The 13,734-nt window shown below is 43.6% G+C and overlaps 1 protein-coding gene across 1 annotated transcript; it reads left to right on the top strand.

The window, feature by feature from the left end:
• On the top strand, positions 1 to 11,402 carry LOC106578371 (tumor necrosis factor ligand superfamily member 10). The gene is made up of 6 exons (XM_014157090.3): positions 1 to 306; positions 1,696 to 1,836; positions 3,577 to 3,622; positions 4,901 to 5,017; positions 10,504 to 10,748; positions 10,910 to 11,402. Exons 1-6 carry the CDS (start codon positions 190 to 192, stop codon positions 11,117 to 11,119), a joined length of 876 nt encoding a protein of 291 aa, XP_014012565.1. The 5' UTR covers positions 1 to 189; the 3' UTR covers positions 11,120 to 11,402.
• Positions 11,403 to 13,734: the final 2,332 nt, after the last annotated feature.

The raw sequence follows: 13,734 nt of genomic DNA, 5'->3' as shown, positions 1-13,734 counted from the left end.
TGAAATCTTCTCCATGACTCAAGTTATGTTTTTGTTCTTCACCGTGGCCTTGCCTGCTCCTCCCTCTCTCTTTCCCTCTACCTCTCTTTCTGTGCGGGAGGAAGGGGGGCAGACGTTATAGTTACTCTCTCCTCCGCTTTTGTTCTGAAACCGGAGAGTAGCAGAGCAGGGCGCGAGGCGGTGGTCGGTATGGCGGGAGGCTCGAGCGGCTTCACATTTCTCGGGGTTCTGCTGCTCGCGGCCATTCTGCTGCAGACCGTGGCCGTTACCGTCACCGTGCTCTACTTCACTAACGTCCTCAACACGGTAAGAACCAGGGAAGAAGGAGGGGTAGTATACAGACACTTACTATTGAAGTATATGAGGTTGCTTCATGTAGCTTGGAGTTTGCACTTTTGGGACTATTCCATTGGCCCCATTGTTTCGGGCAAACAAAGGCTGTAGGCCAACGTTGAAAGCATTTTAAATGTATTTGACCCATGTTTGGTTTGATACGGGTTGTTTGTGCTTATGCGATGTTGTCTTGCGCAGTGCGCATACAGTTGGAGAAAGTAGGTTTTCTCCAATAAAGGTTTTGCAGGAAAGCGTGTTGTCTTGCAAGTTAATTACCTGAATTGTTTGTTTAATGTTAAAAAATTGTTTTTTTTATTGTGTTATTGGCTGTACGTTTGTGAATGTGTAACTCTGTGTCGCACAGCTTTGCTTTATCTTGGCCAGGTCGCAGTTGTAAATTAGAACTTGTTCTCAACTGGCCTACCTGGTTAAATAAAGGTGGAAAAATAATAATATTGTAATAAAAAATGCCTATGTGTGCACTGCAGAGAACGCTCAGTGCATTCTGTAAAATAAAGAGTGTTTGTGTGTTGTGCTGGGATAGAAGGAAGTTCTGTGTAGAGAACTGTGCAAAAGGCTGCCTGCAAGAACTAAAACTCAGACTATTGATATGCCAATTTTCCAGCTTTATTGTTTGCTTATTGTTTCACCTTATTTTTGCAGGGAATGTTTTAGTGCGTTCTCAAGTGCATTGTTCAAGTGCAAGTGAAACTGTAAATGATTGACTTTTGTGTTACCTTCTGTGTTATCCTCTCCTGCAGCTGTGCTCTATTTTTATGACATGCTTTACCTTCTCTTTCTCTCTGCCTTGTTGGAAATGGACCTGAAAGGAAGCATTTCACTGTTAGTCTACACCTGTTGTTTATGAAGCATGTGACAAATTAAGTTTGATTTGATTGTACTTTAGTAACCTGGATTATTTCCATAATGATTGAGCAACAATGCTGACTCTCCCTCTCTGCTTCCCTATAATCCCCCCCTCTCTCCCTCCCTATACTCCCCCCTCTCTCCCTCCCCCTAGCACTCCCCCAGCTCTCTCTCCTCTGTCCCTCTCTAGTTCTCTCTGTCAGTCTCTCAGTGATTTTCATCAGTGTTTATGGATGCTAATCATTACCAACCTGTATACAGTAGGAAACTGAAACCTAAAATACATATACAGAGGAATGTTACTTATAAAGACTTTAGACAGTCACTCCATTTGAACATGGCATTATTAGTTTCATTACAGTGTAAAAGGGAGGCCCTGAGGTAAACTACAGTTTGTTTCTCAACTCCGGTCCCCCAAGTACCCCCAACAACAATACACATTGTGTTATGTAGGAGGTGTGTATTATTGAAATTAAATGTGTGTGTGTTATTCAGGTGAAGGAGACATTTGCAAGGAGCAGTGTGTCTTGTCTGACACGGTCTGACCTCAGAGGGGGGTACGTGCGCTCCCCGACCGAGGGGAGAGGAGACCCCTGCTGGCAGGTCACACAGCAACTACACACCCTCATAGAGAAGGTAACACACACACACACACATACATACATACACACACACACACACACATACATACATACATACATACATACATACATACATACATACATACATATCCTCATCGAGTAGGTATCTGCCTCGCACAGGGCCCAAGTCTTCCAGGAGGGCTCCCAAGTGGTGCAGCGGTCTAAGGCACTGCATCTCAGTACTAGAGGTGTCTCTACAGATCCTGGTTCAATTCCAGGCTGTATCACAACCGGCCCATAGGGTGCCGCGCAATTGGCCCAGCGTCGTTAGGGTTTGGCCGTCATTATAAATAAGAATTTGTTCTTAACTGACTTGCCTAGCTAAATAAAATAAAAAGGACAGAGGTGCTCCCTATGGAATTGACCATTAACCACAGATTTAGGATCAGATTATTCTCCCTTAATCCTAATTTTAAAGGTCCAATGCAACCCTTTTTATATCAATATCAAATCATTTCTGGGTAACAAGTAAGTAAAAGTTTATGTACTATTACAGAGGTTTTCATAAAAATGGTGAAAAAGAAACAAAAATAGCTTTTTAACAAAAACTATTTCTCAAGGAAGAATTTTACTAAGACTGCCTGGGAGGGGAGAACTGGCTGTTATTGGCAAAGAGGTTTGGAACTCTCATTGTTATTGGTCTGTTAACTAATTTACCGCCTAGTAATGTCACCAAGCTAGCCAAAACTCCACCCATGCAAAATATGCTGATTACAAAGTCCTGTGTACACTGGACAACATGTAAATTGTTGGTCCCATGTTTCATGAGTTTAAATAAAAAATCCCAGAAATTTTGTGAACAAATTTTATTAGTGAGCATTTCTACTTTTCCAAGATTATCCATCCAGCTCACAGGGGTGGCATATCAACAAGCTGATTAAATGGCATGATTATTACACAGGTGAACCTTGTGCTGGGGACAATAAAAGGCCACTTTAAAATGTGCAGTTTTGTAACACAACACTGATGGCTCAAGTTTTGAGGGAGTGTGCAATTGGCATGCTGACTGCAGGAATGTCCAACAGAGCTGTTTCCACATCATTTTGTTACTTTCTCTACCATAAGCTACCTCCAATGTAATAAAGCCTTTTTGTGGGGAAAAACTAATTCTGGTTGGCTGGACCTGGCTCCCCAGTGGTTGGGCCTATGCCCTCCCAGGCCCACCCATGGCTGCACCCATGCCCAGTCACGTGAAATCCATAGATTAGGGCCTAATGCATTTATTTAAATTGACAGATTTTCTTATATGAACTGTAACTCAGTAAAATCTTTGAAATTGTCACATGTTGTGTTTATATTTTTGTTCAGTATAGATTGTATTTTCTACCACGATCTATCAGGTAATAACACTGATCATTTTTCACACTTTTACAGTGTTAGTTTCATCAGCTGTTGTACAATATGCTACAAAACACAGGAAAAAACAAAATTTTGACTGCACTGGGCCTTTAACCATTAGGGGGGGAAATGCAAAACTGACCTAAGATCAGCAACTTCACTCCCCTCAGCAGAGTTTGACATACAATGGGGTCTTTATGGTGCAGTCTGGGATGGGATCCGCTGTGGTTTAATCAGCACTGGAATGTACTCACCTGGCCAGAGACACACAAAGACTCCATACACACACACACAGTTTGTGCAATACTGTTTTGTGCTTTTATTTGAAATGTGTAAAACAAATTGCCTCTATCTTATCCTTATCTCTCTCTCTTTGTCTCTCTCTGTCTCTCTCCAGTCTCTGTTTCAGCGATATCAGAGGGAGATCTCCTCAGCAGTTAGAGGTGAGATACTTTTGGTCATGAAGTGTAAGTGGTCACCTGCTTGTCGAACATCTCAATTCAAAATTTATGGGGATTAATATGGAGTTGGTCCCCCCTTTGCTGCTACAACAGCCTCCACTCGTCTGTGAAAGCTTTCCACTAGATGTTGGAACATTACTGCGGAGATTTGCTTCCATTCAGCCACAAGAGCATTAGTGAGGTCGGGCACTGATGTTGGGCGATTAGACCTGGCTCGGAGTCAGCGTTCCAATTCATCCCAAAGGTGTTCGATGGGGTTGAGGTCAGGGCTCTGTGCAGGCCAGTCAAGTTCTTCCACACCGATCTCGACAAACCATTTCTGTATGTACAGGGAAAGGGCCGTCCCCAAACTGTTGCCACAAAGTTGGAAGCACAGAATCGTATAGAATGTCATTGTATGCTGTAGCGTTAAGATTTCCGTTCACTGGAACTAAGAGGTCAATCCCGAACCATGAAAAACAGCCTCAAACTTTACAGTTGGCACTATGCATTAGGGCAGGTAATGTTCCCCTGGCATCCGCCAAACCAAGATTTGTCCGTCGGAGTGCCTGATGATGAAGTGTGATTCATCACTCCAGAGAACACGTTTCCACTGCTCCAGAGTCCAATGGCCGCGAGCTTTACACCACTCCAGTTGACGCTTGGCATTGCGCATGGTGATCTTGGGCTTGTGTGCAGCTGCTCGGCCATGGAAACAAATTTCATGAAGTTCCCAAAGAACAGTTATTGTGCTGACGTTACTTCCAGAGGCAGTTTGGAACTTGTAGTGAGTGTTGCAACCGAGGACAGACGATGTTTACGCGCTACGCGCTTCAGCACTCGCCGGTCCCGTTCTGTGAGCTTGTGTGGCCTACCACTTTGCAGCTGAGCTGTTGTTGCTCCTAGACGTTTCCACTTACCATAACAGCACTTACAGTTGACCGGGGAAGCTTTAACGGGGCAGAAATTTGACGAACTGACTTGTTCATTATACTGCCAATGTTTGTCTATGGAGAGTGCATGGCTGTGTGCTCGATTTTATACACCTGTCAGCAACGGGTGTGGCTGAAATAGCTGAATCCACTAATCTGAAGGGGTGTCCTCATACTTTTGTGTATATATAGTGTAAGTACCTGTCTGACCTATAGAACTAAGTCATACAACTTTAGCAAAACAGCAGCTTGTTCCCTGTGTCTATTTTACAAGTTCTATGCTGTTATCACTGACTGATGACCACACTTACTGATGACAACTAACTGATGTTCTGTCTCTCTCTGTCAGACGAGATGTCCAGGGTGTTGCCCTCACTGGCAATGGAGGACCAGGCTTCTTCTCGCCCCAAAGTTGCCGCCCACGTCACTGGCAGCTTCGCTCCCAAAGCAGCGAGGGAGGGAGGAGGTGAGACATGTTTTAGTTTACACCCTTCATACTCTGCAATTACAATAGAGACACTGTGTGTGGGTGTGTGTGTATAACCCTTTGAAGACTGATGATGAGTGTTAGATGAATGCAGGTTAGACTCTGGGGGCATGTGGCTCACACCTGTGTGTGCTATGTTCTTCAGGTGTGTGTGTGTTCACCACAGTGAGGGGAGAGCTTCGAAGTGATTATAAAAACTCTGGAAAAAAAGAAACGTCCTCTCACTGTCAACTGCGTTTATTTTCAGCAAACTTAAAACCTGTTAGGGACAGACGTTCCGCTAGCGGAACGCCTCACCAATATCCAATGGTATAGAGTGGCACGAATTACAAATACCTCAAAAATGCAAAACCTTCAATTTCTCAAACATATGACTATTTTACACCATTTTAAAGACAAGACTCTCCTTTATCTAACCACATTGTCCGATTTCAAAAAGGCTTTACAACGAAAGCAAAACATTAGATTATGTCAGGAGAGTACCCTCCCAAAAATAATCACACAGCCATTTTCAAAGCAAGCATATATGTCACAAAAACCAAAACCACAGCTAAATGCAGCACTAACCTTTGATCTTCATCAGATGACACTCCTAGGACATTATGTTATACAATACATGCATGTTTTGTTCAATCAAGTTCATATTTATATAAAAAACCAGCTTTTTACATTAGCATGTGATGTTCAGAACTAGCATACCCCCCGCAAACTTCCGGTGAATTTACTAAATTACTCACGATAAACGTTCACAAAAAACATAACAATTATTTTAAGAATTATAGATACAGAACTCCTTTATGCAATCGCGGTGTCAGATTTTAAAATAGCTTTTCGTGAAAGCACATTTTGCAATATTCTGAGTACATAGCCCGGCCATCACGGCTAGCTAATTTGACACCCACCAAGTTTGGCCCTCACCAAACTTAGATTTACTATAAGAAAAATTGGATTACCTTTGCTGTTCTTCGTCAGAATGCACTCCCAGGACTTCTACAACAAATGTTGTTTTCGTTCGAAATAATCCATAGTTATATCCAAATAGTTCCGTTTTGTTCGTGCGTTCAAGTCACTATCCGAAGGGTGACGTGCCGGCGCATTTCGTGACAATTTTTTTTCCAAATATTCCATTACCGTACTTCGAAGCATGTCAAACACTGTTTAAAAGACATTTTTATGCAATTTTTCTCGTAAAAAAGCGATAATATTCCAACCGGGCGACGTTGTGTTCATTCAAACACTGAAAGAAAAAAATGGAGTCGTCTCGTGCACGCGCGCCTCAGTGTCATTGTTCTCAGAAGGACCACTCACAAAAACCCCTGCTGTTTTTTTCCCAGAGACTGGAGAGCTCTCATTCCACTTTCTGGCGCCTTCCTAGAGCCAATGGAAGCCTTAGAAAATGTCACGTTACAGCAGAGATGCTGTATTTTTGATAGAGATGCCCTAGAAGGAGAACAAATTGTCAGACAGGGCACTTCCTGTATAGAATCTTCTCAGGTTTTGGCCTGCCATATGAGTTCTGTTATACTCACAGACACCATTCAAACAGTTTTAGAAACTTTAGTGTTTTCTATCCAAAACTACTAATTATATGCATATTCTAGTTTCTGGGCAGGAGTAGTAACCAGATTAAATCGGGTACGTTTTTTATTCGGCCGTGAAAATACTGCCCCCTATCCCAAACAGGTTAACATGCGTAAATATTTGTATGAACATAAGATTCAACAACTGAGACAAACTGAACAAGTTCCACAGACGTGACTAACAGAAATGGAATAATGTGTCCCTGAACAAAGGGGGGGTCAAAATCAAAAGTAACTGTCAATATCTGGTGTGGTCACCAGCTGCATTAAATACTGCAGTGCATCTCCTCCTCATGGACTGCACCAGATTTGCCAGTTCTTGCTGTGAGATGTTACCCCACTCCTCCACCATGGCACCTGCAAGTTCCCGGACATTTCTGGGGGGAATGGCCCTCACTCTCTGATCCAACAGGTCCCAGACGTGCTCAATGGGATTGAGATCCGGGCTCTTCGCTGGGCATGGCAGAACACTGACATTCCTGTCTTGCAGGAAATCACGCACAGAACGAGCAATATGGCTGGTGGCATTGTCATGCTGGAGGGTCATGTCAGAATGAGCCTGCAGGAAGGGTACCACACCTGTAACGCACAGCGTTGAGATTGCCTGCAATGACAACAAGCTCAGTCCGATGATGCTGTGACACACCGCCCCAGACCTTGACGGACCCTCCACCTTCATATCGATCCCGTTCCAGAGTACAGGCCTCGGTGTAACGTTCATTCCTTCGACGATAAACGCGAATCCAACCATCACCCCTGGTGAAACAAAACTGCGACTCGTCAGTGAAGAGCACTTTTTGCCAGTCCTGTCTGGTCCAGCAATGGTGGGTTTGTGCCCATAGGCGACGTTGTTACCGGTGATGTCTGGTGAGGACCTGCCTTACAACAGGCCTACAAGCCCTCAGTCCAGCCTCTCTCAGCCTATTGCGGACAGTCTGAGCACTGATGGAGGGATTGTGCGTTTCTGGTGTAACTTGGGAAGTTGTTGTTGCCATCCTGTACCTGTCCCGCAGGTGTGATGTTCGGATGTACCGATCCTGTGCAGGTGTTGTTACACGTGGTCTGCCACTGCGAGGACAATCAGCTGTCCGTCCTGTCTCCCTGTAGCACAATCTTAGGCGTCTCACAGTACAGACATTGCAATTTATTGCCCTGGCCACATCTGCAGTCCTCATGCCTCCTTGCAGCATGCCTAAGGCACGTTCACGCAGATGAGTAGGGACCCTGGGCATCTTTCTTTTGGTGTTTTTCAGAGTCAGTAGAAAGGCCTTTTTAGTGTCCTAAGTTTTCATAACTGTGACCTTAATTGCCTACCGTCTGAAAGCTGTTAGTGTCTTAACAACCGTTCCACAGGTGCATGTTCATTAAATGTTTATGGTTCATTGAACAAGCATGGGAAACAGTGTTTAAACCCTTTACAATGAAAATCTGTGAAGTTATTTGGATTTTTACGAGTTCTGAAAAAGGGCTGTTTCTTTTTTTGCTGAGTTTATATCACTACAGTAACTGGTAATATATGCAGTATATCTGTCCCATGTGAGCTCTATGGCATCTTAGAGGAGCACACTTTCCATAATACAGTAGGTATTTAGGGGATTGAGGCAACATATGTCCGCAGACTGTTCAATTCTTAACCTATTCTATTCTGTCTTAAGACCCAGCCCTGTCTACTGTAGGCAAGAGAGTTTATTGTCTTCTCAGGAAATCAGCCTTCTCTGTGTTGCTCTTGACACCCCCATTCTGTCGCACACGTCTGTGAAGCAGAGGTTCTGTTGTGATAACATCCTGTAGCTCTGATATCTGATTAGATGTTAACTTTACAGTAATGCTATTGGTTAACAACTCAGCTTTTGAATCCAAACAATCAGATGTTATAAAGGAGTCTCTGATTCATTGACTCTTTCTCTTTGTTCCTGATCTGCTCTGGTGAGATAGACTCTCGTGCTTTCTTTCTCCACCCCAGGGACTCTTGGGGCATGGCCTTTCAGGTTATGACTTCTCTCTCTTTCCATGGAATCTTTGTATCCCTCTCTCTGATCATGCCCAGATTAATAATGCCTTGTAACTTAACCTGTTATGGCTAGGGGGCAGTATTTTCACGGCCGGATAAAAAACGTACCCGATTTAATCTGATTATTACTCCTGCCCAGAAACTAGAATATGCATATAATTATTGGCTTTGGATAGAAAACACCCTAACGTTTCTAAAACTGTTTGAATGGTGTCTGTGAGTATAACAGAACTCATATGGCAGGCAAAAACCTGAGAAGATTCCATACAGGAAGTGACCTGTCTGACAAGTTCTTGTTCATCTTGGCTCTTTTTATTGAAGACTGAGGATCTTTGCTGTAACGTGACACTTCCTATGGCTCCCATAGGCTCTCAGAACCCAGGAAAAAGCTGAATGATATCGAGGCAGCCTCTGGCTGAAACACATTATCGCCTTTGGTAAGTGGCCGATCAGAGGACAATGGGCTTAGGCGCGTGCACGAGTCGACCCCATGCTTTATTTTCTTTCGTCTTTTTACCTAAACGCAGATTCCCGGTCGGAATATTATCGCTTTTTTACGAGAATAATGGCATAAAAATTGATTTTAAACAGCGGTTGACATGCTTCGAAGTACGGTAATGGAATATTTAGAATTTTTTTGTCACGAAATGCGTCGTGCTCGTCACCCTTCTTTACCATTCGGATAGTGTCTTCAACGCACGAACAAAACGCCGCTATTTGGATATAACAATGGATTATTTGGGACCAAACCAACATTTGTTATTGAAGTAGAAGTCCTGGGAGTGCATTCTGACGAAGAACACCAAAGGTAGTAACATTTTTCTTATAGTAAATCTGACTTTGGTGAGTGCTAAACTTGCTGGGTGTCTAAATAGCTAGCCCTGTGATGCTGGGCTATCTACTGAGAATATTGCAAAATGTGCTTTCACCGAAAAGCTATTTTAAAACCGGACATAGCGAGTGCATAGAGGAGTTCTGTATCTATAATTCTTAAAATAATTGTTATGTTTTTTGTGAACGTTTATCGTGAGTAATTTAGTAAATTCACCGGAAGTTTGCGGGGGGTATGCTAGTTCTGAACGTCACATGCTAATGTAAAAAGCTGGTTTTTGATATAAATATGAACTTGATTGAACAAAACATGCATGTATTGTATAACATAATGTCCTAGGGGTGTCATCTGATGAAGATCATCAAAGGTTAGTGCTGCATTTAGCTGTGGTTTGGATTTATGTGACTTTATATGCTAGCTTGAAAAATGGGTGTCAGATTATTTCTGGCTCGGTACTCTGCTGACATAATCTAATGTTTTGCTTTCGTTGTAAAGCCTTTTTGAAATCGGACAGTGTGGTTAGATAAAGGAGAGTCTTGTCTTTAAAATGGTGTAAAATAGTCATATGTTTGAAAAATTGAAGTTTTTGTATTTTTGAGGAATTTGTAATTCGCGCCACGCCCATCATTGGCTATTGGAGCAGGTGTTCCGCTAGCGTAACGTCTAGATGTAAGAGGTTAAGTTTATGCCTTGTATGTGAGTTCATTCATTACAAAGTTATGAAATATCTGCCTTTGATAATATCAACTCTCAAACCTTTCTTGATAAACCATTTCTGTAACTCAACAATATCCTGTTTACCCATTGCTAAATCATCTTTATGGAGTCAGATAAATATTTTAATGCTTTGATCATATTAATTGCATAGTCTTATGGGTCGCATGTGAGGTATGCATATATATTTATATATCAAATATTACTTCACTAAAGCTGTTCTATATTATTCTTAACCGATTCTATTCTGTCTAAATACCCAGCCCTGTCTAACCCCTGACCCTTGACCCTGCCTACTAATGCCTGTCTCCTTCCTGTCTGGCCACAGGTTCTCCCGGGCGGCGTGTGCAGGGGCAGAAGATCTCGTGGTGGGAGGGGCATAAAGGGCTGGCATTCCTTCAGGACGTTCGATTGATTGATGGGGAGCTGGTGGTGCCTTGCCCAGGACTCTACTATATCTATGCCCAGACCTACTTCAGACACACCCACCCTGGGGGAGAGGAGGGGGAGGAAGAGGTGGAAGAGGAGAGGGAGCAGAGGGGGAGGCCTATGTTGCAGTATGTTTATAAGAAAGTGAGTTCACAGGGCCAGGGTCATGCTCAGGGGGCTTGTAGACATGAAACAAAAAAATGGTTTGAAATTAAGGTGCCATCTGAACTTGTCCTATACGTTTTTCCAGTTTCAACAGTTATATCTTACTGTATAGTGGTGGTGCTGTGTGCCCCCTCTTCCAGGTGTCTTCCTATCCGGTACCCATCCTGCTGATGAAGACCAGCCGTACCTCCTGCTGGTCCCGGGACTCCCAGTTCTCTCTGCACTCCGCCCACCAGGGAGGGCTGTTCCCATTGGCCACCGGGGACCGCCTCCTCGTCACCGTTAGCAACGCCTCTGCCATCGACATGGATGAGAGGAGCAGCTTTTTCGGGGCTGTCCTGGTCAGCTAGTGGTCAGAGGTTCGTCTATATGGTGGCTTGGATAGTTTGGGGCTAACGGACACCAGCATACTCACTGTTTGGGAGCCATATGTGTGCGTGTACTGACAGAGAGATCATTCTGAGAGCTGTGTGTGTGAGTATGTGTGTTTGTATGCATGCATGGGTGTGTGTGCATGGGTGTACAGATGTACAGATGTACAAAGCTTTATGCTCTGTGACTGCTAGGCTGGACATGCGAGGAGGCGTGAGCAGAGCTGGTGTGGTTATCCTATTATCTTCCACCCTGGTGCCGATGGCCTAGCCTTCCCTCATGGCTCATCCAATTAGCTGTGTCCGGAGCCAGCAGGTCTGTGCTGATTAGATGAAAAGCAGATGAGTGGCTTGAGGTCGGGGGCCAATGTCTCCTTTAGAACTTCAGGACAACTGACCGACAATGAATCAGTGATGGGATGATTGTGGATAACTGTCTTACTGCTATTTTCATACTAAAAGGATGAGTGTCTCTTTTTTCCAGTTTTTGTTTTACTCTCAGAGATGGTTTTAATGTCAAATTTGAATGTAGGGTGTTTTTGTGTTGTGAGTCTGTTTATAACTGTAAATACATTGAATGTATGTTGCTTGATTGTAGACTTTTACATTCTTAACACAAACCTAAGCTCTCACCTGAGCAACACTGCCTGCAACCACATGTTCAATTCAGCACTTTTTCACTTTTTTCAGTTTAAATGTTTCAGGCCATGACCCAGGAGGCCCTACTGTAGCCCAGGCCCACCGTCGCTATTGGAACCAGTGCTAGGACATGGGTAATGTTGAGGACTTTACTAAAATATTTCTTGATTCTCCCACCGACAGACAGAGGGTGGAATGATATAGATGTATCTGTAGATACAAACAGACAAGTATGCCGTGAGAGAGAGGGGTCTGGACAGGGTTGTCAGTTTAGCCGCTTCAATAGAGGAGAATTATCTGCAGATGTTTTTGGGGAAGAATTGTTTACACAGCCCATACAATCATGACTCCAGATAGTGTTTGTGTGGGCTGTGGAGGCGACGGTTACCATGGACACTCACACTAAATCATTCATCAATATGAATCAGACTCATGCACGAGTCCAACTGCTCTCATGTTCATGTAGAATTAGCCTGGTTGCCGTCTATTTTCAGCTATTTCATTCCACTTCTTGTACTCTGTAATTTGCCAAAGAGGGGCATACTCTTTTGGTAAATGACATGTGTGGCAAGTAGTGGAATGCTAGCTAAAACGACTAGTACTCTGACTAATGTAGAACGGAATCTGTCTGTAAGTAAGTGTGTGTGTGTACAATAAAGACACTGTCCAAATGAAAAGGATGCACTCTAATCATTTCTCAACACCAGTAGGCCACCATAGCTGCAGGTAGTCTAGCGTTTAAGAGCGTTGGGCCAGAATCCCAGAGCCAACTAGGTGAAAAATCTGTCGACATGCCCTTGAGCAAGGTACTTAATCCTAATTGCTTCTGGAAATTGCTCTGGAAAAGAATGTCTGCTAAATGGTGGAAAAGTTGTTTTTTTTTGTTTAAAATCTGGTACTATATAGTATTAGGCTACCATAGCTGTATAGTAGTCACAGTTGAAAGCATTCAGAGGTGAGTCTTTCAGTACCAGTCTAGCACAACAAAACAGCTGGGTCAAGGCTGTCTGTTATGGGTGGACATTACATCATGTACCTCCTGGTAACAAGCTTATGAGCTGCTGCCACCATGTGGGTTGTGCAGGTAGTGTCTATCACTAAACATCGCAAACTGGTGTTGATACTGAAGACTGCAGCTGACTCAACAGAACCAGAGGGTCATACCAAAGATATTTATGGCACGTTCACATGCTAGTCAGAACTAGGAAACTCTGAAATGTCCAACTTGCTAACTGGTTGTAGATATAGTTGAAAACTTAATTACCAACATGCTTAAAGGCTTTGTTTCCCTGACAGGTGATTCTGGATACCAAAAGCCAGTTTTGATATTGAGAGATACTGGTGCGGCTCAGTCTGTAATTCTCTTGAGTGTTCTGCCCTGGTCAGAAGAGTCTTATTGTGGCTCTAGTGTATTATTGAGGGGGATCGAAATGGGTTGTGTGCCTGTTCCGTTACATACTGTCCATTTCACTTCTGATCAAGTGAGTGGATGTTTCAGAATCGGTGTACAGTCCGAGCTTCCTGTGAATGGGGTTGCTCTAGTCATGGGTAACGATCTAGCAGGAGGCAAAGTTGTGCCCGTGTTAGAAGTGCTAGACAAGCCTGATGCTCAGTCAAGTGCTGATGTTTTGGGAACTACGTTTCCCGAAGCATTTCCAGCGTGTGCCATTACGCGTGCGCAGTATTCGGTACCACGGTAGACTTAGCTGACTCTGTACTTGCACCTATGTTGAATGGGGAAGATATTCAGTGTTCTACTCCTGTGTTCCCAGTGAGTTCTGATCATGATGATGGAAATAAAGACAAGACAATGGCTTCCTCGGTGGACTGTTTACGGTTGCCAGTTACTCGGGAGGAGCTAATAGCTGCCCAGATGGAGGAAAAACATTTGGCCAAGCCCACATCCTCTATGTTACCTTTGAGTGAGAAAAAAAGGGAAGGTGTGACGTATTTCC

This window comes from Salmo salar, chromosome 19 (genome assembly GCF_965601325.2).
Source record: "Salmo salar chromosome 19, fSalSal1, whole genome shotgun sequence".
NCBI lineage: Eukaryota > Metazoa > Chordata > Actinopteri > Salmoniformes > Salmonidae > Salmo > Salmo salar.
Note: the sequence above shows the minus strand (reverse complement) of the source record. Positions and strands in the feature narration are given on the sequence as shown.